The following is a 27,500-nucleotide window of genomic DNA, read 5'->3' on the forward strand; positions in this document are numbered from 1 at the left end:
AGTACTCACTCCGTCGACTCCTAAGCTTTACTTCATGTAGCATAGGCCTATTTCCATTTACATCTTTCGGTCTGCTCTCCTTTCTTCCAGAATTTTTATCTAATTCAAAGATTTTTAAGAATTTCCAAAAAACATTTATGCAACTCAAAGATTTCGTGGAAATAATTTACTGCAGTGAAAGTATAATCTATTGATTAGTGTTGGACCATTGTGTTCAAAGTGTTCATGAAATGATTCCCAAGTGCTAAGAGATAATTGCATTGATGAAAGTGATCTGTCTTGTGATGAATAAGTGTAATATGAGAATTGTTATTTCCTTACAAAAGATCAAGCTTTTTGATAAATAAGTTAGTAAAGTAAAACTATCAAATATTGAAAATTTAACTACCATTTCCTTAGTAAATAAGATGTGCCTACAGTAATTTCTTAACCAGGTAGAAAAGGCTACTAACTTTATTATTATTATTATTATTATTATTATTATTATTATTATTATTATTATTATTATTATTATTATTATTACTTGCTAAGCCACAGCCCTAGTTTGCAAAGCAGGATGCTATAAGCCCAGGGCTTCAACAGGGAAAATAGCGTAGTGAGGAAGGGAAACAAGGGAAAATAAAATATCTTGAGAACAGTAACAATGTTGAAATGAATATTTCTTAAACAAACTATAACAACTTAAAAAAAAAAAAACAACAAGAAGAGAAATAAGATAGGATAGTGTGCCCAAGAGTACCCTCAAGCAAGAGAACTCTAACCCAAGACAGTGGAAGACTATGGTACAGAGGCTATGGCACTACCCAAGACTAGAGAACAGTGGTTTGATTTTGGAGTGCCCTTCTAGAAGAATTGCTTATTAGTATTATCAACAGTGATAATTGTAATAGTAGTAGTAGCATCATCATTATCATTATTAATATATTGAAACGCTGGTACTCGTCTAAGTTCCTCCATGAGGGCCAGGAGTAAGATATTCTCCTCCCAAATTGGGCGACGGTAAATCTATTTTTTCTTATTTTACTTAGATTAGTCTGTTTATATATACGAAAAGAATAAGTGGTTTTACAAATCTTTATTATTCATTATATATGTTGGTATTGTCATTAGCTTGTATACCGAACGGGGGGACATAAAATCGCGAGAATCAAAGTAAAATAAGGGAATAATAGATATATAGATTAATACACACACACACACACACATATAAATATATATACGTGTGTGTGTATGTTTGTGTTTGTATACATACAATATATATATATATATATATATATATATATATATATATATATATATATATATATATATATATATATATATATATATATATAAACAGTATATTTTATATCTTATTGAGTTATCTAGTGAAAATAACGAATTTAATTAGCGATTTTTAAATCTTGAATTAGTTTGAGAAATTTAAAGTTAATGAGTACCTGAATATCAAAAGGTCACTGTCTGTTCGAATTTAAAAAATAGTTAAAGAAATCTAAATACAGATAAACATTGGTCACTGATACCGAACTTTCGTTTAACTTTCCTTCCACGAGTCGCGAACGGATTATATTCGTAAGTAAGCTCCGCCCACTACATACGTCACAGCCACATGGGTGTAGGTTGCCAGCATCCGATAATTTAATCCTATTGCTACATAACAGTTATGAAGAATTGGTTACGAAGGTGAATAATATTGATATGGAAATGGAATAATTATTGATGTTACTGTGAAAAGTAATTGATTTGTTTGTATTTTACCATAGATATAAAATAGATTTCAACAAATAACTTCCTGAGGGCTTGCGACCTTGAATTTAACAGGGTTTTATTCATCTCTCTCTCTCTCTCTCTCTCTCTCTCTCTCTCTCTCTCTCTCTCTCTCTATATATATATATATATATATATATATATATATATATATATATATATATATATATATATATATATATATATATATATATATATGATTGAATTTTGATCAAGGTCTACATATATAGACCTTGGTTTCGACTATATTCGTTCTTATAAGACAATTTCCCTTAAAATCAGGAGATCGGACTTTAGTAACTGGCAACGTATTTTCTCCTCTTTTTACAGACCACAACAGCATCCCATAAAAATGTTTGCCAGCGTCATTGAATCGCTAACCCGCACCGTTCCACAAGAACTCCAGACTAAAGTTTTAGAAGTAAGCCGATCTTGCGTAGACAGAGAAAGAGGGAGGCAGAACAGGGAGAGAATAATGACTGCTACTCGTGCCAATGGAAATCAAGCTGGTGTTTCGAACTATGGGTGGACGGATTCGACGGATTCAGCGGATGAATCTACTCTTATTCCTGTCGTTATAGCCGAGGTCATAATGCAGCTTTGGTCGCGCAAGATGTACCGTTACGTCGAAAACCTTATTTTAACGAAAGCTATTGCAGAAGAGTATTTAGGACATGAACAAATGCCTTTGGTGCATGTATTGGATGGCAACTGGGAAGAGAACGAAGAAGAAGAAGAGGGACGTTCAATGGATTGGGTCATCCATGACCAAAACGAGACCATAATCCAACTGGTGTGGGAGACGTTCAACATGAAACAGCATTTCGATGAAGTCAGGAGCCATCGCTACTGGATCAGGAAAACCTACGACAAGCTGAAAAACTTCCTTCCCGAGCTCCCCCTCGAGATCGTAGACCGACACGACCTGACGAAGTACGCCTTCAGCCAAGCCATAGGGTACACACTAAAATGGGTTCATGGGATAAGCCATCCAATTTGGCGGGCCGCCTGCAAGCTGCACGTGTACAATGAACCACATCACAAGGAGATGTGGTCTGAGAGATTCAAGTCGGAAAGGAAGCGACAGAGAATGGAAACGTGGTTTGGAGGAGGTAGCTGCTCCCACTTCAGTATGGGAAACTGTCTTAACCAAGCTGGGGTCCTTTCCCGTGACTTCGAGAGGCAAGGATTCCCAATGCCTTTCTTACTGGAGAGCCTTGTTGACATGGCAGCTGTTGAATGGGAGAGAAAGAAGGGCTGCAGAGAAGATATATCAGAGGCGGAACTAGTTACGTTCGAAGAGAAATACCTGCAGAGATACAACAAAGAACAGTATGAGATTATAGCCGAGGTAACCAATAGCATCAGATTGTCGTCCAGGTAACAGTGTCACTTTAGCAGCATCACAGAACATCTCTATGTGATTTCAGATTTGTTCACTCCACAAAATGCTGGACAAGCTGATAATTCGCTTTGAATACAAGCCAGTTTGGCATTGATTTGTTTTTTCTTTCTTTTCTAATAAAAAAAATCTTAAAGCAAGATGGGCAAACTATAAATTCTGTCCAGCGGTTCTTGTGATCTCTAGATTAAGGAGTATATGTTTGATATTTTCTCTCGCTACCTAATTACTATAGCTATATAAGGCAATGATCTTTTATATATTTTTCTACATTTTATAGTTCTTGGTGGTTGAATGAATTATTTTTAAATATATTGAGTTATTTTGATTTTTTATAACAAAATCTAGACCATTAGCATTTTATATAGAATGTATTTACGTATAGTTTGCATTTGGTTGTAGAACTTTGAAACTATGTGTGGTTATCAAGTTACATATATAATAATTTACTTTGGCATTGAAATACATTTATACATGTTATATATATATATATATATATATATATATATATATATATATATATATATTTATATATATATATATATATATATATATATATATATATATATATATATATATATATATATATATATATATATATATATATATATATATATATATATATATATGCATACATTGTTACAAATAATTTGAAACCGTAGTTCAAGTTTCATCTAGTCGAACCTTTAGTGTTAAGGCTTCATGGTTAGAGGACACCCCAGCTATGTCTGTTAGGATTTGCACGATAGCCACGGACTAGTTTTTATTCTAGATAGTAACCATATAACCAATGTCCTCGAATCTTGGCCTGTACCGTGGCCTGTTGCAATCATGTTTCAGCTTCGTGTGAAGGAGGAGCGTAATGGAATTATGTAAGGCAAATATACAATAAGGAACATTTGTAAATTTTCTTGATTTTTTTATTTAATTATATTTGTCGATTCATTTTGATCCAGTTTTTTTAGTCATCGATAGTTGATTTTTTACTGTGATATTTTAGAGTTAATTTTCACATTTGGCTGTTCCAAAGTAATTTTTACCTATTATATACAATAACTGAAAATTAAATATATGCTATAAGGTGCCACACAGCAACACAAGTACGCTGAAGACTTAATTGTTGTTGACTAGAACTGCTGAGAAGAGAATGTATTATTTTAATCTCCACTTTGTCTCCACGACAGAGAGAGAGAGAGAGAGAGAGAGAGAGAGAGAGAGAGAGAGGAGAGAGAGAGAGAGAGATAAACTGCTCTTTGGAAATATAGAAAATACTTAAGTTCATTTGATATAGGAAACATTGTTATGAAAGTAAAGTCAAACTTACTCTTACACACATTAAACAGCATATATATTTTAAATGCGTAATTTATATATGTATATATAGTAAATATATCACCTTATGTGCACATGTATTAATTTATTTACTATCCATCCATTCATCTATCTGTATCTGTCTGAAGGAATATTCTTGTAATAAAATCACGCATATTTATCCGGATTATTTGTTCCCATGTATCGTATTAGTTCTTAGATTGTAGTAAAAAAGCTGAAAATGTCTTCAGCTGCTGATTCTCATCTTAATTTGTTGGACAGAAACTTACGGTCTATTAAATTTCTAATTCCTGATCTAGATATTAATCTTTGGCACCGTCGTCCAATTAGTTCATTATGCATGTTGTATAAGATTTTTCATAATTCTGACCATCCTTTACAATCAGATCTCCCTGGACAATTTCATCCTGTTCGTAATACTATGCAGGCAGTTAATTCTAATAGTCAGGCCTTCTCTATCATGAGGTTCACTACTACACAGGAGTCTAGAAGTTTTATTCCAACTGTGACCAAGTTGTGGAATGATCTTCCTAATCGGGTAGTTGAATCAATAGAACTTAGAAAAGTTCAAAGTTGCAGCAAATGTTTTTATGTTGACCAGGCTGACATGAGTCTTTATATAGTTTATATATGACATATCTGTTTTGACGTTACTGTTTTTAGGATGATATATTGTTAATTTGTTCTCAGCATTTATTTATTTCCTCTCCTCACTGGGCTATTTTTCCCTGTTGGAGCCCTTGGGCTTATAGCATCTTGCTTTTCCAACTAGGGTTGTAGCTTGGCTAGTAATGATAATAATAATAAAATGTGAGAGCAAGTGTCTGACTATATACTGTATATACAACAACAACAACAATGCAGCCGTTTCTAGTCCACTGCAGGACAAAACCCTCAGACATGTCCATAGTCATATCTAAGGTTTGGCCATTTACATCACCACGCTGACCACTGCTGATTGGTAATGATGGGGGACTTTAGTCTGATCACTCACAGCAAACCAACCTAGTATGGGTGGCCCTGATTAGTACAGTTTTGCTGATCATGGCGATACACAAACCCTTTCATCACGTTATTATATCCCCACTTAGAAAGAGTTATATATATATATATATATATATATATATATATATATATATATATATATATATATATATATATATTCCCGTTCACGCTCAGCGGCATTGTCAGACGTATGACTGGTTATTCTATTCTCATCCCTCGGGTAGGAGAGAGAGAGAGAGAGAGAGAGAGAGAGAGAGAGAGAGAGAGAGAGAGAGAGAGAGAGAGAGAGAGAGAGAGAATATTCATACCCTAGTGAGTATCCTGGAAAACCACAGTTCCCCCACAAATTGCCTAAACTGCCTTGTTGTAGTTAGGAAAGGGAGAGGGGATGAGAGTTGAATCTATGAGTGTGCATATCTAAATAAGTAACCGTCATTTTTGACGGATCGCGTACACTAGGCTCTAATAATATAATAATTGCCGGGTGGCTACACTAGCGTTTATTAAGGGTAGAATTCTTATTATATCATGCCAGTTACTGACATTTAAAGAGAACAACTTATCAATATAGAATACAGTAGTTTGATACGGCCATTGATTTCTATTAGGAGAATTTCTTAAGAAGCTGCTGTTCATTGCTTGTCTTGTAGTTTATTTATTTCCTTACTTCTTTTCCTGACTGGGCTATTTTACCCTGTTGGGGCCCTTGGGCTTATAGCATCTTGCTTTTCCAGCTAAGGTTGTAACGTAGATAATGATAATAATAATGATAATAATAATAATAATAATAATGATAATAATAATAATAATGATAATAATAATAATAATAATAATAATAATAATAATAATGATGATAATAATAATAATATTAATGATAATAATAGTAATAATAGTAGTAGTAAAATCTTGTTGATCCTGCTTTTGCATCTTGTTCCACAAATATATATATATATATATATATATATATATATATATATATATATATATATATATATATATTTATATATTCTATTTTGGCTTCAATTTTTACTTAAGGAAATCATCGTCCAATTCTTGATCACTGTAACCATGAGGGAGTTTTTTTTTTCTTTAAAATTCCTAATAGACCATTAAAATGTCGATATGAATGATTCATGTCTGTTGACGCTTCCTCTTTTTTTCAGCCCCTTTTCCTCTTTTAAGTATTTTTCACCCCCTTTTCTTTAAAATATCAACGTAGAGATTTTAAATATCAGGTTCGCCTGGGCACCAGCCACCCGTAGAGATACTACCGCTAGAGAGTTATGAGGTCCTTTGACTGGCCAGACAGTACTACATTGGATTCTTCTCTCTGAATCCGGCTCACTTTCCCTTTGCCTACACATACATCGAATAGTCTGGCCTATTCATTACAGATTCTCCTCTGTCCTCGTACACCTGACAACACTGAGAGTACCAAACAGTTCTTCTTCACCCAAGGGGTTAACTACCGCAGTGTAATTGTTCAGTAGCTACTTTCCTCTTGGCAAGGGTTGAAGAGACTCTTTAGCTATGGTAAGCAGCTCTTCTAGGAGAAGGACACTTCAAAATCAAACCATTGTTATCTAGTCTTGGGTAGTACTATAGCCTCTGTACCATGGTCTTCCACTATCTTGGGTTAGAGTTCTCTTGCATGAGGATACACTCGGGCACACTATTCTATCTTATTTCTCTTCCTCTTGTTTTGTTAAAGTTTTTATAGTTTATATAGAAAATATCTATTTTAATGTGGTAGCTGTTCTTAAAATATTTTTGCCCCTTGTTTCTTTTCCTCGCTGGGCTATTTTCCCTGTTGGGGCCCCTGGGCCTATAGCATCCTGCTTTTCCAACTAGGGTTATAGTTTAGCAAATAATAATAATAATAATAATTATAATAATGATAATAATAATAATAATAATAGTTAAACCACGGAGACATCATGTCCTTATTTGTTATAGTCTTTTCTAAAAATGGGCATATGCTAATATTAATTTCTATTCTATATACCCATCTGAATATTTATAAATCAGTCAACATAGACAGAACATATTTATCAGACATCCTTGTAATTTCATAGAAGAAAACATACGGAGAAAAATATTGATTTGTTACTGAAGCTTATTTTCTGTATCGCCCTACCTCTCTGCAACGGTAATTTGAAAGAACGAGCTCATGTAATTGAGAAATAATGCAACTATCCTCACTAATATTCGGTACACAGGTTTTTATTTTATCACTTCGAACCTAATTCGAAGTTCCTCCAATCGGGTGCGCAATGTGTTAACCAACTGATTGCGATTCCAGTATTTCACTAAAGGCAACATAGATTTGGTGTCATCCATGCATAGGTTGAAATCTTAAGAAAGATCTACACTTTTGTTCATACCAGGTCAATCATCTCTTGGATAATATAAAATTCTTCCATAAAAACATTTACATATATTGTTGGAGATTTATAAATTACTATGCGAGATATTGTCTCCTCGTATCAAAATCCTTTAAAAGTTTAAAGGCCGCTCATGAATGGCAAAGGCAAGGGACAATGACATTGTCCTGTCAAGCAGGTAAATGCCCTAGAGACTGGCCATATATACATATGATCAGCACCCAAGGCCCTCCCCCCCCCTCTCTAGCTAAGCTAGGAACAAGGAGGGCTAGGCACTGGCTGCTGATGACTCAGCAGATAGACCTATAGGCTCCTCCAAACGCCTCATCCTTAGATCACAAGGATGGTGAGGTTGCTGCGACCAAAGGAACTAACGAGTTTGAGCGGGACTCGAACCCAAGTCTGGCGTTCACTCTTTAATTTGCATCGGTTTAGTTTCAACAGACTGTCCTAAAAATGCTATTAAATAAGAACCGTAAAAGTAAGAACCTTGAGGTTATAATTATATATTATCAATTTATCAAATACCAGTTACATCCAGACTGTAAAGGAAATGACGTCATTTGTTTACAACATATCGCACCCATTCTCGCTGAGCAGGATGTCTATGCAGCGCAAATTACTTAATTTTACGTAATCGGCTACAGTTGGTGCACCAGCCGTTGCTGACTTTAGAACCCAATCAAGTTCTTAGCTTCCAGAAGAGATATCCCAAAGGATCTTCACCAGAGGATCAAGTGGAGACATATTTTCCATTTGCTGAAGGACACGATCTGGCGACGCAAACTTTGATAGAAACTTGGAATACTCGTCTCTTGAAAAGCAAAAATGCTCAAGCTACAAGTGTTTGTGATATTGCTAGTGATAACAGGTCTTTATATACATCCTTGCACTGCTAAGACCAGTGCCATTGTAGTGGGATTTAACAGATTGTGTCCTGGGAAATGCCAAGTCAAGATGGCATCTGGCGAATGTCTTATTGACTATGCTTGCAAATTTCGGAACCCTTACAGCAACAGCAGTGTCGTGCATTCCAGGAAATCACAAGTGAGGTCGTAACAGTTATGCTCGAATGATCCTTCGTTTGTGGTGATTAGTGAAATAGAGATTATCAAATGGTTGATTTGTCCATCTCTAAAATCTGACCTTTTAAATGTAGTGAATATTAAAATCTAAGTAACTTCATTAAAATATTTTCATTTGATCACCTCCAAATCCTCAAAATTAAACTTTCTTGGCCTTTACCAAAGAATAGCCTTTGGAATTTTTTTTCCTTGTCCAAAGGTAATAATTTAAGAGTTTTCTAAAAATAATTAATGATACTTTTTTCTTTTGGATGGCTTTTGGATTATTTTTCTGATTTCAAAATTTAGGCCCAAAAGTAATAATTTAAGAGTTTTCTAAAAATGATTAATGATATTTTTTTTTCTTTTGGATGGCTTTTGGATTATTTTTCTGATTTCAAAATTTAGGCCCAAAGGTAATAATTTAAGATTTTGTTTTAAATAGTTAATGATTTTTTAACTTCATATGCACATGATTTATGTGAAAATGGGCACATGGCATAACCATTGTGTGCGTAATTCGAGTAAATTTCGAAACTATAAATAAGTTAAGTTTTAACAGGTTCGGTATTTTCGACGATGATTGGTATAGTTGTGACGTCAGTTTGAAATAATAATAATAATAATAATAATAATAATAATAATAATAATATATGCCCTTTCCCTCAAATCGAATATTTTTTACCATATCACTAACTACTGGAGACAGGAGAAAAGATTTCCGTATCTTACTGGCGTGCTATATTTAATGTATTGCATATAATTGCATGTAAAGTTAGCGTAAACTCATATCATACATAAACAAGCACACATGTATATGAACTGTTTAATTATCTATATCTACCCGGTCTTATATATTTGATACCTAATACAACACAGGCCATAAAAACAAGCAATGTTGAGCACTAATTTCTTTTGGTACATTTTTATTTTCTTTCACATCAGAGATACGTTTGATTTACGTAGCCCTTATAAAGATATTAAATTTTAGCATTGATGCTTGAACATATGAATAAATGTTACAGCCAAAGGTATCTATATAGTCCATTTTCATGTTTTTTGCTTAAAAATGTTTTAATAGGCATTAAAAAACAGTTATATATCGTTGCATACTTTAAAAACATGGGAGCGTTCACGCGTTTTTCTAAGCGCGTCTTCAGCTGAAGAATGAAAAAGATTTACCTTGGTTCGAAGGTAAACTAAAAAACATATGATAATATTTTAATGTTAATTAGATTTTTAATGGGTATTGAAAATCCAGTTATATATCGTTATATATTTTAAAAAACACAGGAGCTTTCGCACATTTTTCAAAGTGCCTCTTTAGCTGAAGAATGAAAAAGATTTACAATGCTTCGAAGGTAAACTAAATATATATAATAATGTTTTAATGTTAATTAGTACCATCTGATAATGTTTTAATGTTATTTAGAGTTTTTTTAATGGGTATTAAAAGAACAGTTGTATATCGTTGTATATTTTAAAAAAACACACGAGCTTTCGCACATTTTTCAAAGTGCCTCATCAGTTGAAGAATGAAAAAGATTTACAATGGTTCGAAGGTAAACTAAACACATATGATAATGTTTTAATGTTAATTATTACTATCTGTAACGACCGATATTTCCGTAATGATAATCCAGGACTTTTGTTTTGTACCAACATTTATCCTGACACACTGGATTCCCCCTGGAAAGAAGTGTAGCAGATGTTTGACGTCAATCATGCCCTTCTTGAACCTCTGAATAGTAGTGAAACCCTCGCAAGATGCTTTCGTTGGGTTAAGCATCCTTAGGAACCTGGACGATACTTCCAGAATCCCGTACTCAAGTCGGTCTCGAATCTGGAATGATTGGAAAAGATGTGTTATCTTCCACTGTATCGAATCTGGAATGATTGAAAAGGCGTGTTATCTTCCACTGTCTCGAACTTGAATGATTGAAAAGGTGTGTTATCTTCCACTGTCTCGAATCTGGAAAAATTGAAATGACGTGTTATCTTCCACTGTCTCGAATCTGGAATGATTGAAAAGGTGTGTTAACTTCCACTGCCTCGAATCTGGAATGGTTAAAAAGGCGTGTTATCTTCCACTGTCTCGAATCTGGAATGATTGAAAATGTGTGTTATCTTCAACTGTCTCGCATCTGGAATGATTGAAAATGTGTGTTATCTTCCACTGTCTCGAAACTGGAATGGTTAAAAAGGCGTGTTATCTCCCACTGTCTCGAATCTGGAAAAATTGGAAAGGTGTGTTATCTTCCACTGCCTCGAGTCTGGAATGATTGAAAAGGTGTGTTATCATCCACTGTCTTGGGATAGAGTTCTCTTGCTTGACAGTACACTCAGGCACACTATTCTATCTTATTTCTCATCTTGTTTTTTTTTAAGTTTGTATAGTTTCTACATGAAATATCTATTATAATATTGTTATTGTTCTTAAGAAATTTTATTTTAATTGTTTATTACTTCTTTTAGTTTATTTATTTCCTTGTTTCCTTTTCTCACTGGGCTATTTGATCCCGTTGGAGCCCTTGGGGTTATAGCATCCTGTTTTTCCAACTAGGTTGTAGCTTAGCAAATAATAATAATAATAATAATAATAATAATAATAATAATAATAATAATAATAATAATAATAATAATAATAATAATAATAATAATGATAATAATAATAATAATAATAATAATAATAATAATAATAATAATATCGTCCATCCTAAACAGAGAATCATCAAAAGGTGATATCTAATGATTTTTACTGCATTATTTATTTGATTAATGAGATAAATTACATACAACTTAATTACCAAGAGTTTCAAAGGGTCTTTTTATTTAATTGCAAATATTTTGAGACCTAAAAATGAGAAAATGAATCGTTTTAACAGAAATGACATAGATGCTTCCTCTTACAAAACTCGCTACCGATATTTTTAGAATTATTTCAGAAGCAGTTCTTTTGGAAGCTATTCAGCTTTGATAAGGACATCTTCACTCCTATGGTTTTAAATTGAATTTCCTTTTATTCTTTATAACAAACTATATCGGCGTCAATGACCTTCGATGTCAGGATGCCAGAAAACTCAAAATCAATCAATTAATCCTACAAAACTCACCCTGTTGTTTAAGATTGCTCCTGTGCGCACGACCACTCTAGAAACGTTCAAAGGTTTGGTAAATATTACGTCGAATGTGTCTCCCGGTTTGGCTATTCCCCAGAACATCCCAGGAAGTGAAGAATATGGCTGCTCTGGTCCGTAATTCTGGTACGGTTTCATTGTGGTAACCACGCGTGCCTCAGGGTTGTTGTGCTGTAACCTCTTTCCACTTTCAGAGGGAAAAAAAAAGATATTCGTCAATCATTAAATAAGTCACCATTTTTAACCTGTGCTGGCAGCTCAAATTTTCTTCTCTGTAGATGTCCCGACAGAAAAGTGAATGTCACCGAGTTCTTAGTGTTTAAAAATACAATTCCTACTCACATTTTAATAGAATTGAGGCTTTTGGCTGTGTTATTGACATAACCAAAAAAGATAAATGTAAAAGAGAGACAAGTAAAAAAACTAGAAAAAAATCTTAAAAAGAAAAAAAACTCAAGTAAGCAGTTACTCCTTAGTACTTATAGTTCAGGTGCTAGCTTTCAAAGACCAAACTATAACAGCAGAGACTCATAAAGTTTTGTGGATGTAAACCTTTTAATTTCAATTATTTTATTCAATGAAGACAAAGGCTAGATGAAAATTATTCTAAAGGATAATGCTCCGATATCAGAAGAAAGAAAAGGGAAATATGAAATTCAAGTACTTTTTAAAATTCTGTAGTATAAAAATTGAATTTTGGCACTTCTGCTTACTTGAAATAACACTCTTCTATTATTAAAAAATGGGATTCTATGGACTTCTTAACAGGAATATTTAAATTCCGTATGGGTCCTTCCACTCAAGTTACATAAAATGTAATTATTACTCTAATGTCTGTTTCCTGTGCCTGCCACAAACAAAAAAGTCATATACCCTGTAGGACCTACATATACATTCTTGAGCATTTGGAGTATCATAATGTAATCCGACTTAATTATCAAGTCCACGGTATCATAATATTTCAACTACTAAAAATTCTTTATATCATCAGTCTTTCGGATGTCTAGCGGGAGCTTGTTATACAATCTTGAAAACTCTATAACTTACAGTTGACATACATCTTGGATCTAATAACTTGAAACCGACCCTAAATATCCCCAACTATTCTCGTGTCGACACGATTGTTGACTGTAGCAATTCTCTTAAATATTTTGGATGTCCAGGTCTGATAACTTAATGATTTATATTTATTCTAGCTTTAATAAACAGCCAGTGTAGTTCAATCAGTACAGGGGTTATACTTTCTCGGGATGGAACACCCTTTATCAATCTCGCCTTTTAGTTTATAAGGTTTTATTAAAATCTGAAGTTTAGATAGATAGTTAGAGTTTTAGTCTTTGATAATATCAAGTTTCTTTACAAAACATTCATCCTGGTATTTTTTTACAAAAGCAATATTTATAAGGTGATAACTAGTGATTTTACTGCATTATTTATTTGAGCACTAAGAGATAAATTACATACAAACTAATTAGCACGCAGCAATAACAATTGTTCAGACAGTTATATAACATTATATTAAACCTTATTGATGCATCAGCAATGGAACTCATTTTCATAAACTTGCAATGATATTTAGCCGTTTCAAATTATTGAGGTGGCCGATGTGGTAACGTCCATGACTGGCGAACGCCAAACTACGGTTCAAGTCCCGTTCAAACTCGTTATTTTCTTTGGTCGCTGTAACCTCACCATTCTTGTGGGCCAAGGAGGGGGGGGGTTGGGGGAGCCAATGGGTCTACCTTCGGAGTCATCAGCAGCCATTGCCTGGCCCTCCTTCGTCCTAACTTGGGTGGAGATGGGGCTTGGGCGCTGATCATATGTATATATGATGAGTCTTTAGGGCATTGTCTTGCTCGATAGGGCAATGTCACTGTCTCTTGCCTCTGCTATTCATGAGTGGCCTTTAATCGTTGCTAAGGTTATACACCATTTATGAAGAAAACTATCGAGAGTCGATGGGCATAGTTTAGTGTTGTGGTTTGTCTGAGGGAGCTAAGAGCTGAAGAGGATTGTCCTCAAAAGCTGGTTTTCTTTTCTGATACACTTATTTAGAAATTCGTGAAGTTCTACAAGAATTCTATCTTATTTCTCTTCCTTTTGTTTTGTTAAAGTTTTGTTATAGTTTATATAGGAGGTATTTATTTTAATGTTACTCATCTTAAAATATTTTATTTTCCTTTTTTCCTTTCTTTACGGGGCTATTTTCCCTGTTGGAATCCCTGGACTTATAGCATCCTGCTTTTCCAACTAGGGTTGTAGCTTAGCAATTGATAATAATAATAATAATAATAATAATAATAATAATTGCTTTTGCTTTCCGCCAAACCCCGACAGTTTTTCATACACACAAACACAATAGTGTAGTATGAACTATATTATGCATCATCATTGAACTTCACGTGGTGCACTGTAGCCATTAAGTCTATTAAAGGGTTTTGCAGCGTTACTTCGATCCCTAGCTGTAATCTATTTGTATTATATCTCTATTTTTACGTTTTCTTCCAAAATTGCTGCCCAACCCCTCAACAATTTAAGCCTTAGTGCTACTTCGGGGTTTAACCCTAGCCAACATAGGTTTTAAAGGGTATTCAAGGCCGTACATGAATGGCAGAGGCAAGGGACACTGAAAATGTCCCAGATAACAGGACAATGCCCTAGAGACTGACCATATATACATATGATTAACGCCGTAGCCTCCTCTCCACCTAAGCTAGGCCCAGAGAATACCAGCCAATGGCTGCTGATGAATAAGCAGGTAGGTTTATAGGTTTCCCCAAATCCCTCAATCTTAGCTCACAATGATGGAGAGGCTGCAGACACTACAAGAAACTATCAAGCTTAAGCAGGACTCGAACCCAAGTCCGGCGATCGCCTGACAGGGACGTTTCCAGTAGGCGCTGAATGGCCTCCCAAGACTCAAAGCTTGACCTTGAAATCTTAATTCATGAATAAAAAATCATTCAACTCACCCAAATGTTCTGTCCTTTATAGGCTGTGTTTTGTTGGCCAGAGTTGAATGGATTCCAACATGCTGGAAGAGGCCTGGAATCCTCCTGGTCGGGAGTCCATCCGGGGAGCTCTCTGGGGCCATCAAGGTGATCCAGTATTGGAAGAGGAAATCGACTGGATGCTCTCGATGGAACAAGAGGAAGAAAGTCACCAGAAGGTTAAGATCTTGGCAGCGGAGCAGCTGTCCTATGATAATGAAGCCAGAGAACTGTAAATACATCATTAAAGAGATCTAGTTTACGGTTTAAAGTTCTTCGGGTAGGTTCAATAAAGGTGAAAGGGCAATTAGTCATGATGAAATTATTAGTTGGGTTGGAATTAGATACGTGTTCATTAACGATTTACTTCTAGATATTGGAATTAAATATGGAAGATGATATATTCATGCTAGTGTTATACTATATATCTACAAAAGTTTCCCATCTAAAATCTTATAAATATATATATATATATATATATATATATATATATATATATATATATACATTTATATTATATATATGTATGTGTATATATATACATTATTATATATATGTATGTAAATTTATATATGCATATATATATATATATATATATATATATACATATAATATATATACACATAAATATATATATATATATATATATATATATATATATATATATATATATATATATATATGGTAGTCTACATAAGGAAAATTGAAAGATATTTACAGTTAGAATCAGAAGAACGCCGACACTCTGGGGAAATCTTTCGCCAGTTGTCTCTAGTGTTCCCGTGACAAAACAGGTAAGGTGTTGCTCTTCTTACTACTATTTAGAAATGGGCGGACCCCTCTCCAACCTTAAGGAATCAAAGGCAGCAAAGGGGTGTTTTTGCTAGTGAAAGCATTAAAATTTTATAAATCGAGTTGCCATATTTCATTCTGTTCTGTCATTTGACGTTTCGAATATCCACTGCGAATACTGAATACACACACATATATATATATGTACATATATAATATATATATATACATATATATATATATATATATATATATATATATATATATATATTTATATAATATATATGTATGTATATATATCATGAATCGGCAAAATCATGTAGAAATTATTGGAGTATCGCTGCTAAACAATTCCTTCCGTTAACAGCTCTATCTATCTATATACCAAGGCACTTCCCCCAATTTTGGGGGGTAGCCGACACCAACAACGAAACAAAACAAAAAGGGTGAATGAGGTGAGCGATTGGTTCCGGTGAGAGTGGGGCTAAGACAGGGATGTGTGATGTCGCCGTGGTTGTTTAACTTGTATGTTGATGGAGTGGTGAGAGAGGTGAATGCTAGAGTGCTTGGACGAGGATTAAAACTGGTAGGCGAGAATGATCATGAATGGGAGGTAAATCAGTTGTTGTTTGCGGATGATACTGTACTGGTAGCAGACACAGAAGAGAAGCTTGACCGACTAGTGACAGAATTTGGAAGGGTGTGTGAGAGAAGGAAGTTGAGAGTTAATGTGGGTACATTAGATTATTTCGACATTAGTCTTGTAAAAGTCACCAATGAAAGAAAAAGTACTTTCAGCTGTGGTTCGGTGTAAAATAATAATAAAAAAAACACCCTAAATGAGTTATGCTGGCCTAACTGACATTCTGAGAGAGAGAGAGAGAGAGAGAGAGAGAGAGAGATTCGACCTGAATACATAATTTTTAATATATTTGTAGTACGTTGGTCAAAATTCCCCCGTACCTTTTGAGTTAGGTTGGTGACAAACAAATAGACAGAGGTGAAAACATGTCCTCCTCGGCAGAGGTAATAGTAATAATAATAATAATAATAATAATAATAATAATAATAATAATAATAATAATAATAATAATAATAATAATAATAATTGGACCAAAACGTAAATTTTGAGAGTTCTGACGAGGTGAATATTGGCCCGCGCACTGAGCCCTTTTATAATTTGGAATTGCAAGATATTTCTTTGGATTTATTAAACGTAATTAGTTCTTCTTACCTTCTAAATTCCTTGAATTTATCCATTTATTCAAACTTACCGAAATCTTGCAAACCTTCCAGAAAAAACATTATTACTTCCTATTACTTCCATTCTTGCCTGTTTGTGTTTCAACAATTCCAACTTTTAGTGAGATAAAGATCCACTTTACGAACATCTTGTTTCGAGAGAATGGAACTTGTAATGTTTTTCAAGATGATATTTATATTGAAATTAAGTTTTATGTAAGTGGGGGATATAAACTCGACGCTAATATATACACATATATTATACACACACACACACACACACATATATATATATATATATATATATATATATATATATATATATATATATATATACATACATACATATACCAAAGGCACTTCCCCCAATTTTGGGGGGTAGCCGACAACAACAAGAAACAAAACAAAAAGGGGACCTCTACTCTCTACGTTCCTCCAGCCTAACCAGGGACTCAGTCGAGTTCAGCTGGTACTGCTAGGGTGCCACAGCCCAACCTCCCACATTTCCACCACAGATGAAGCTTCATACTGCTGAGTCCCCTACTGCTGCTACCTCCGCGGTCATCTAAGGCACCGGAGGAAGCAGCAGGGCCTACCGGAACTGCGTCACAATCGCTCGCCATTCATTCCTATTTCTAGCACGCTCTCTTGCCTCTCTCACATCTATCCTCCTATCACCCAGAGCTTTCTTCACACCATCCATCCACCCAAACCTTGGCCTTCCTCTTGTACTTCTCCCATCAACTCTTGCATTCATCACCTTCTTTAGCAGACAGCCATTTTCCATTCTCTCAACATGGCCAAACCACCTCAACACATTCATATCCACTCTAGCCGCTAACTCATTTCTTACACCCGTTCTCACCCTCACCACTTCGTTCCTAACCCTATCTACTCGAGATACACCAGCCATACTCCTCAGACACTTCATCTCAAACACATTCAATTTCTGTCTCTCCATCACTTTCATTCCCCACAACTCCGATCCATACATCACAGCTGGTACAATCACTTTCTCATATAGAACTTTCTTTACATTCATGCCCAATCCTCTATTTTTTACTACTCCTTTAACTGCCCCCAACACTTTGCAACCTTCATTCACTCTCTGACGTACATCTGCTTCCACTCCACCATTTGCTGCAACAACAGACCCCAAGTACTTAAACTGATCCACCTCCTCAAGTAACTCTCCATTCAACATGACATTCAACCTTGCACCACCTTCCCTTCTCGTACATCTCATAACCTTACTCTTACCCACATTAACTCTCAACTTCCTTCTCTCACACACCCTTCCAAATTCTGTCACTAGTCGGTCAAGCTTCTCTTCTGTGTCTGCTACCAGTACAGTATCATCCGCAAACAACAACTGATTTACCTCCCATTCATGATCATTCTCGCCTACCAGTTTTAATCCTCGTCCAAGCACTCTAGCATTCACCTCTCTCACCACTCCATCAACATACAAGTTAAACAACCACGGCGACATCACACATCCCTGTCTTAGCCCCACTCTCACCGGAAACCAATCGCTCACCTCATTTCCTATTCTAACACATGCTTTACTACCTGTGTAGAAACTTTTCACTGCTTGCAACAACCTTCCACCAACTCCATATAACCTCATCACATTCCACATTGCTTCCCTATCAACTCTATCATATGCTTTCTCCAGATCCATAAACGCAACATACACCTCCTTACCTTTTGCTAAATATTTCTCGCATATCTGCCTAACTGTAAAAATCTGATTCATACAACCCCTACCTCTTCTAAAACCACCCTGTACTTCCAAGATTGCATTCTCTGTTTTATCCTTAATCCTATTAATCAGTATTCTACCATACACTTTTCCAACTACACTCAACAAACTAATACCTCTTGAATTACAACACTCATGCACATCTCCCTTACCCTTATATAGTGGTACAATACATGCACAAACCCAATCTACTGGTACCATTGACAACACAAAACACACATTAAACAATCTCACCAACCATTCAAGTACAGTCACACCCCCTTCCTTCAACATCTCAGCTTTCACACCATCCATACGCGATGCTTTTCCTACTCTCGTTTCATCTAGTGCTCTCCTCACTTCCTCTATTGTAATCTCTCTCTCATTCTCATCTCCCATCACTGGCACCTCAACACCTGGAACCGCAATTATATCTGCCTCCCTATCATCCTCAACATTCAGCAAACTTTCAAAATATTCCGCCCACCTTTTCCTTGCCTCCTCTCCTTTTAACAACCTTCCATTTCCATCTTTCACTGTCTTCAATTCTTGTGCCGGCCTTCCTTACTCTCTTCACTTCTTTCCAAAACTTCTTCTTATTCTCTTCATATGACTGACCCAGTCCCTGACCCCACCTCAGGTCAGCTGCCCTCTTTGCCTCACGTACCTTGCGCTTTACTTCCACCTTTTGCTCTCTATATTTTTCATACTTCTCTATACTATTACTCTGCAGCCATTCTTCAAAAGCCCTCTTTTTCTCTTCCACTTTTACCTTCACTCCTTCATTCCACCATTCACTGCCCTTCCTCATGCTGCCTCCAACAACCTTCTTGCCACATACATCACTTGCAATCCCAACAAAATTTTCTTTTGCTAACTTCCACTCCTCCTCTAAATTACTAGTTTCTCTTACTCTCACCTCGTCATATGCCACTTTCAACCTTTCCTGATATTTACTTTTTACCCCCGGTTTTATTAGCTCTTCAACCCTCACTAGCTCCCTTTTACATCCACCTACTCTATTCCCCCACTCTTTTGCTACAACTAATTTTCCTTCCACCAAAAAATGATCAGACATACCGTTAGCCATACCCCTAAACACGTGCACGTCTTTCAATCTTCCAAACATTCTTTTAGTTATCAACACATAATCCATTAATGCCCTCTCTACTACTCTTCCATTTGCCACTCTTACCCATGTATACTTATTTTTATCTTTCTTTTTAAAAAAGCTAGCACTTATTACCATCTCTTGTTCAACACACATACCTACCAGTCTCTCACCACTCTCATTTTCACCTGGTATGCCATATTTCCCAATGACACCTTCTACCTCTCCAGCACCCACTCTAGCATTTAAGTCACCCATAACAACTACATAATTCCTTCTACCCAGTCCTTCTACACACCTAGTTAATTCATTCCAGAACTCATTCCGCTCTTCTTCACTTTTCTCACTACCTGGCCCATACGCACTGACAAACGCCCAACATTCCCTACCCAACCTAACCCTTACCCACATTAACCTAGATGATATCTCCTTCCATTCCACTACTTTACCTGTCATCCATTCACTCAACAATAAAGCCACACCCTCTCTCGCTCTTCCCCTTTCAATCCCAGAAACTCTACCAGACATTTCACCAAACATCACTTCACCCTTTCCTTTCATCTTTGTCTCACACAAGGCCAATACATCCATCCTTCTACTTCTAAACATACTTCCAATCTCACAACTTTTACTCCCTATCGTACTACATCCACGCACATTCAAACACCCCAAAACTAGAGTGCGGGGAGCAGTCACTCTCCCCCCAGCTCCATCTCTTTGTTGCTGTCTCACAGGATTTTCTATACAGGAGAGGGGGTTCCCAGCCCCCTCGTCCCGTCCCTTTTAGTCGCCTCTTACGACACGCAGGGATAACGTTGGCGCTATTCTAATTTGCCAGCAGGAAGGGGGAGCCCCGCCCTGCTAGCGGGAAGGGGGTAGCCCAGCCCTGCCAGCAGGAAGGGGGGAGCCCCGCCCTGCTAGCGGGAAGGGGGTAGCCCAGCCCTGCCAGCGGGAAAGGGGGAGTCCTGCCCTGCCAGCGGGAAGGGGAGAGCCCCGCCCTGCCAGCGGGAAGGGGTGAGCCCCGCCCTGCCAGCGGGAAGGGGGAGCCCCGCCCTGCCAGCGGGAATGGGGGAGCCCCGCCCTGCCAGCGGGAAGGGGAGAGCCCCGCCCTGCCAGCGGGAAGGGGGAGCCCCGCCCTGCCCGCGGGAAGGGGGGAGCCCCGCCCTGCCCGCGGGAAGGGGGGAGCCCCGCCCTGCCCGCGGGAAGGGGGGAGCCCTGCCCTGCCAGCGGGAAGGGGGGAGCCCCGCCCGGCCAGCGGGAAGGGGGGAGACCCTCCAGGCTAGCAGGAAGGGGGAGACCCTCCAGGCTAGCAGGAAGGGGGAGACTCTCCAGGCTAGCAGGAAGGGGGGCCAGCCCCGCCCAGCCAACAATAGAGAGTTCCTGTATCTAGCTTATTTTTAAAAAAACATGAAGGGTAGAATCAGGAAGGCAATCATGAAAAGCAAAACAAAAATCTTGAAGACTTCTTCTTTCTCTCCATGAGGAAGAAGAAGTCTTCAAGATTCTTGTTTTGAAGACTTCTTTCTTCTAAGAAGAAAGGGATCAATGACAAGTGGAATCATGAAAAGCAAAACAAGAATCTTGAAGACTTCTTTCTCTCCAGGAGAAAGAAGAGGTCTTCAAGATTCTTGTTTTGAAGACTTCTTCTTCTTCATGGAGAGAAAGAAGAAGTCTTCAAGATTCTTGTTTTGAAGACTTCTTTCTTCTAAGATGAAAGGGATCAACGACAAGTGGAATCAAGAAGGCAATCATGAAAACAAAACAAGAATCTTGAAGACATCCTCTTTCTCTCCATGAGGAAGAAGTCTTCAAGATACTTGTTTTGAAGACTTCTTCTTCCTCATGGAGTGAAAGAATATGTCTTCAAGATTCTTGTTTTGATGACTTCTTTCTTCTAAGAAGAAAGGGATCAACGACAAGTGGAATCAGGAAGGCAGTCATAAAAAGCAAAATAAGAATCTTGAAGACTTCTTCTTTCTCTCCAGGAGCAAGAAGTCTTCAAGATTCTTGTTTTGAAGACTTCTTCTTCCTCACGGAGAGAAAGAAGAAGTCTTCAAGATTTTTGTTTTGAAGATTTCTTCTAAGACGAAAGGGATCAACGACAAGTGGAAGCAGGAAGGAAGTCATGAAAAGCAAAACAAGAATCTTGAAGACTAATTACTGATTTATTTGAAAGGATTCGGACAGAAAATACAGGAAGAAGAGGGAAACAGGAAGGAGAACAGGAGAGAAGAAATAAAGTATCCAAAAAGGAGAACTAGTTATTATTTGTTGATCAGTTTACGATTGTGCGGATTTGAAATGAGTAAGTATAACCCATAATGTTGAAGATCCAAAAATAAAGATTGTGCAGAATAAGGCGTAAACTGCACAGAAGTAGAGAATATTGAAGGACCAAATCCGAAATAGTCTTAAAAATTCTCCCAACTCGTTGTTCGACTCCAATTTGTTTTTCTTCATCAATAGGAAAGTTGAATGCTTTCCTATCAGAGCTCCAAAAGATTCTTGGTCTTTCTGTTAGGAGGAATATGGAATACTGGTGTGTTTCCTAATCGGATTCAAATTGTCATTCGTCTTGAACAGGATTGTTAGAAAAGATAAAAAGATGGTTTTAATCATTTTATTGATCAACCCAAATTTGCAAGATTTTATCACCGACTTGCCTCTGAGGCCATGAAAAAGGAAACGAGATTTGGGTGATGCAGAAAATGCTTTGGTGGAAGTTAAGAGAATTATTGATTCTGCGGCTTTGGAAGAAAACAAAAATACATCGTCTAAAAGAAATCAACGACAAGTTGAATCAGGAAGGCAGTTATGAAAAGCTAAACAAGAATCTTCAAGACTAATAATGGATTTATTTGAAAGGATTCGGACAGAAAATACAGGAAGAAGAGGGAGACAGGAAGGAGAGCGGGAGAGAAGAAATAAAGAATCCGAAAAGGAGAATTAGTTATTATTTGTTGATCACTTTACGATTGTGCGGATTTGAAATGAGAAAGTAAAGTCCATAATGTTGAAGATCCAAAAATAAAGATTGTGCAGAATAAGGCGGAAACTACACAGAAGTAGAGAATATTGAAGGACCAGAGAAAGCTAAAATTCTTCAATCTGAAGTAAGTTTTTTTTTTCCTCTAAAAGGTAGAACTTCTAAGGAGACACTCCAATTGGATGTCTTCCTGTTAGCACGTGCTTATAAGAAAAAATAATTATCTACGACCGACGAAGGAACGGGTTTGGGATCAGAGATTTTTGGTTTACTGCGGCCCGGATTTAAACTTCGGGCTCCAGTTTCGGTCGTCATTTTGTGTCAGACTCATCATCATCTGTCTGTTTCAGTGTTCCTGTCATCCAACACAAGTAACAGCTTTTAAAAGATACAACCAGCGCTCCGTTACCCTTACGGGCTGCCAACACAAAGGGCCGAGGTCCGCCTTGCATATAGGCGGGTCAATCTAAATCATCATCATCAGTAGAGGCAATTTGATACACGGGACCTCTTACGGTCATTATAAAAAGGATATTTTAATTACAAAGGGATCAATGGCTCAATTGGGTTCCGTCGTTATGAAACGACTTCAAGATGTTGGTCAAAAGAAATTTGGCCAAGAAGCATAACGGCAGGAGGAGAGGAACTGGCCAAACGAATACTCTGAGGAAAGAGTTTGTTGCCCTTCATCAAGACCCCTAAAAGATTGATACGCAATCGGGACGTCAAAACGAAAGTTAGCTTACGGGAAGAGTAGGAACAGGGTACCTTTACACGCGCGAACACACACACACACATATATACATATATATATATTATATATATACATATATATATATATTATATATATATATATACATATATATATATATGTGTGTGTGTAAGTTTGCTGGGTATTATTTTCTTACCTGTTACTGTTCCTAATTTCTATGATAAATTAATTCATGGGGGAATAAAACATTAAAGGGGATTTCGTAGTATTACATTTTGATATAGCTGACCATAACAGACAGTAAGTAGAGTATTGAGAAACTAGGTCTTAATCATTCTTGTTTTCTTATGGAATTAAGACACTCTTCATGGATGTTGATGCATAAGGAGGTGTAGACCCAAATGCTATTTTTCCTTCGTTTTTTATAAACACCACTGGTTTCTTAGCTCTTAAGTTGTCTGCTATTTTCTTCAAGTTATCAATTTACACACACACACACACACACACATATATATATATATATATATATATATATATATATATATATATATATATATATATATATATATATGTGTGTGTGTGTGTGTTGTGTGTGTATATATATATATATATATATATATATATATATATATATATATATATATATATAAAATGTGTGTTTTGTATTTGCAGTGGATGTTTGAGACGTCAAATGATAATAAAGAATTGATGTATGGCAACTCGATATGTAACTTTTGTATGCTTTTGCTAAGAAAGACAGCCCTTTACTGTTTGGTTCGCTAGGGTTGGATAAGGCTTCTCCCATTTCGTAGAAGTAGTAAGAAGAGCAACACCTTGTCTGTTTTGTCAAGTGAACACTAGAGACATCTGACGAAAGATTTCCCCAGAGTGTCGGCGTTCTTTTGATTCTAACTGTACTTGTAGAAATGCTTTACAGTTTTGTCCGCCAATGGACCTCTTCTTTGAGCGTTTATTATGCAAAGAAATAATACACACGTTTGTACATACACGAAAGGCTTCAAATCGTTAGAAAAAAATATATATATATATGTATATATATATATATATATATATATATATATATATATATATATATATATATATATATATATATATATATACTATTACTACCCAACAAGCAAAAGTCACTTAACATGGGGATGAAACTAGTGAACGTTGAAATTACAAATTAACAGGAAAACATGTAATGGAATGTTTGACAAGCACTTAAGTAAATAAAACAAGCCAAAAAAAAAAACTATTGAAAAACATTATCGAGTTTGTACTGACACTTTATACTGTGTAAGATAAAAGGATCCAATTTATATATGCCTGGAGATAAATTAAAATTCTTATTCCTACTATAAAATATAAATACTGCTTCAATGACATTCCTCTCTATAAAATCAGTATTCTTGAAAAAAAATCGTGGATGTTGCCAATCTACTGGATAACTACATATATTATTATGTATACAAATGGCATTACTTTTGTTGTTTGTTCTTATATTATACTTATGGTTTAAAATTCGTTTATCTAATGATTTTCCAGATTTTCCAATATAAAAATGTCCACATGTACATGGTATCTTATAAACTATACCCTCGTCACTGTCAGGTGTGTTACAAATTAGATTTCTGCCAATAGTATTCCGATAATAAAATGCAATATAAATCCCCAACAATCTAAGAGGGGCGATTACAGATTCAAAATTGGGATGGTATGGTAGGGACAGAAAATTAGGTTAACTTATCCTATTCCTTTTGGGCGAATAAAAAGATTTTCTTGCAAGTGCCAAGCTTTTGTTTGTGTCTTGTGTGCTAGAATTAGACGACATTTTCTGGGTGAGATATGTTGATGACGTATTTGCTATACTAAAAGCTTGCTCTGATATTCATAAAATTTTAAGTGATCTCAATAATCTAGTCCCCTCCATAACTTTTCCCGTCGAAAAAGAAGACAGTGGTGTTATTTCATTTTTGGATGTGACAGTCATAAGGTCAACTATGAACTATAATTTTAAATTCAAGATATACAGAAAACCCACAAATAACAATCTTATAATAGATAACTATTCATGTCATAAATCATACGTTAAGCTGTCTGCATTAAGGTCTATGTTCCTGAGAGCCCTCAAAATTTGCAGTCCCGAATATATTGACGAAGATTTTAGAAATATATATCAAATAGGTTTTCAAGATAATTTTAGCACACAAGACTTAGACAAAAGCTTGGCATTTGCAAGAAAATCTTTTTATTCGTCCAAAAGGAATAGGATAAGTAAAACCAATTTTCTGTCCTTACCATACCATCCCAATTTTGAATCTGTAATCGCTCCTCTTAGATTGGTGGGGATTTATATTACATTTTATTATCGGAATACTATTGGCAGAAATTTAATTTGTAACACACCTGACAGTGACGAGGGTATAGTTAATAAGATACCATGTACATGTGGACATTTTTATATTGGACAATCTGGAAAAGCATTAGATAAACGAATTTTAAATCATAAGTATAATATAAGAACAAACAACAAAAGTAATGTCATTTGTGTACATAATAATATATGTAGTTATCCAGTAGATTGGCAACATTCACAAATTTTGTTCAAGAATACTGATTTTGTAGAGAGGAATGTCATTGCAGCGTGTATATTTTATAGTAGGAGTAAGAATTTTAATTTATATCTAGGCACATAAAAATTGGATCCTTTTATCTTACACAGTATAAAGTGTCAGTACAAACTCGATAATGTTTTTCAATAGTTTTTTTTTTTTTTTGGTTTGTTTTATTTACTTAAGTGCTTGTCAAACGTTCCATTACTTGTTTTCCTGTTAATTTGTAATTTCAACTTTTACTAGTTTCATCCCCATGTTAAGTGACTTTTGCCTGTTTAGTAGTAATAGTATATTTTTATTTTTTTTTTTTTTTTTTTTTTTACGATATGAAGCCTTTCCTGTATGTACAAACGTGTGTATTATTTCTTTGCATAATAAACGCTCCAAGAAGAGGTCCATTGGCGGACGAAACTGTAGAGCATTTCTACATGTATACATCTTTCAATTTTCCTTATGTAGACTACCATATATTGAGTTATCTTCGTGCTAAGGAAGATTACATCTGTATATATATATATATATATATATATATATATATATATATATATATATATATATATATATATATATATACATACATATATACATATTCTACTTGATTAACCTTTCTTCATTAGGATTTGAAGAAGGCAGAGGTATGCATTCTAGGAAGTTTTTAAATATATAACACCAGCTTTAATTGAGATTGAATGTGAATGATTCTATATAACCTACCTCAAGGGACAACCAATAATGATTTTCATGCAACTGGACAAAATCCTTGATGGCACTCACGAAGTTGGGGGCGCTCAGGACGTCATCCTCCAAGACGAGATAATAAGTTGAAGGTTGAACTGTCCACGTGTACCAAAACAGGAATGCAAAGTCTAGTACCTGTAAGCAAGCAACGTGACCTTCATACAGAGACGTTAATTTATACAGTATTATATTATTATTATTATTATTATTATTATTATTATTATTATTATTATTATTATTATTATCAATTTTTAAGCTACAACCTTAGTTGGAAAAGCAGAATGATATAAGCCCAGAGGCTCCAACAGGGAAAATAGCCGAGTGAGGAAATGAAACAAGGAAAAATGAAATATTTTAAGAACAGTAACAACAAATGCAGTGCTTTCTACTCTACAGCAGGACAAAGATCTGAAACATGTTCTTAGTCACGTCTGTAGTTTGGTAATTTTCGTCACCACGATGGCCACTGTGGA

The 27,500-nt window shown here is 35.8% G+C and overlaps 2 protein-coding genes across 4 annotated transcripts in view; one reads left to right on the top strand and one right to left on the bottom strand.

Annotated features, from left to right (window-relative positions):
* Positions 1-3,279, top strand: part of LOC137614783 (uncharacterized) — a 4,415-nt gene extending 1,136 nt beyond the window's left edge. The window contains exon 2 of the mRNA XM_068344448.1: positions 2,098-3,279. Coding sequence (XP_068200549.1) covers positions 2,120-3,151 — 1,032 coding nt within the window. The 5' untranslated portion in view covers positions 2,098-2,119 and the 3' untranslated portion in view covers positions 3,152-3,279. The remainder of the gene's footprint in view (positions 1-2,097) is intronic.
* A 7,076-nt stretch (positions 3,280-10,355) lies between these two features.
* LOC137614784 (alpha-1,6-mannosyl-glycoprotein 4-beta-N-acetylglucosaminyltransferase-like) overlaps positions 10,356-27,500 on the bottom strand; it is a 26,534-nt gene continuing 9,389 nt past the window's right edge. Inside the window, exons 5-8 of one of the 3 annotated variants that reach the window (XM_068344451.1) lie at positions 27,004-27,162; positions 15,064-15,311; positions 12,068-12,278; positions 10,356-10,797 (exon numbers count right to left, since the gene is read on the bottom strand). In XM_068344451.1, the coding sequence (XP_068200552.1) occupies positions 10,549-10,797; positions 12,068-12,278; positions 15,064-15,311; positions 27,004-27,162 (867 nt within the window). In that variant the 3' untranslated portion in view covers positions 10,356-10,548. The remainder of the gene's footprint in view (positions 10,798-12,067; positions 12,279-15,063; positions 15,312-27,003; positions 27,163-27,500) is intronic. The other 2 variants (XM_068344450.1, XM_068344449.1) reach the window with 2 other exon arrangements.

This window comes from Palaemon carinicauda, chromosome 21, assembly GCF_036898095.1.
Source record: "Palaemon carinicauda isolate YSFRI2023 chromosome 21, ASM3689809v2, whole genome shotgun sequence".
Lineage (NCBI taxonomy): Eukaryota > Metazoa > Arthropoda > Malacostraca > Decapoda > Palaemonidae > Palaemon > Palaemon carinicauda.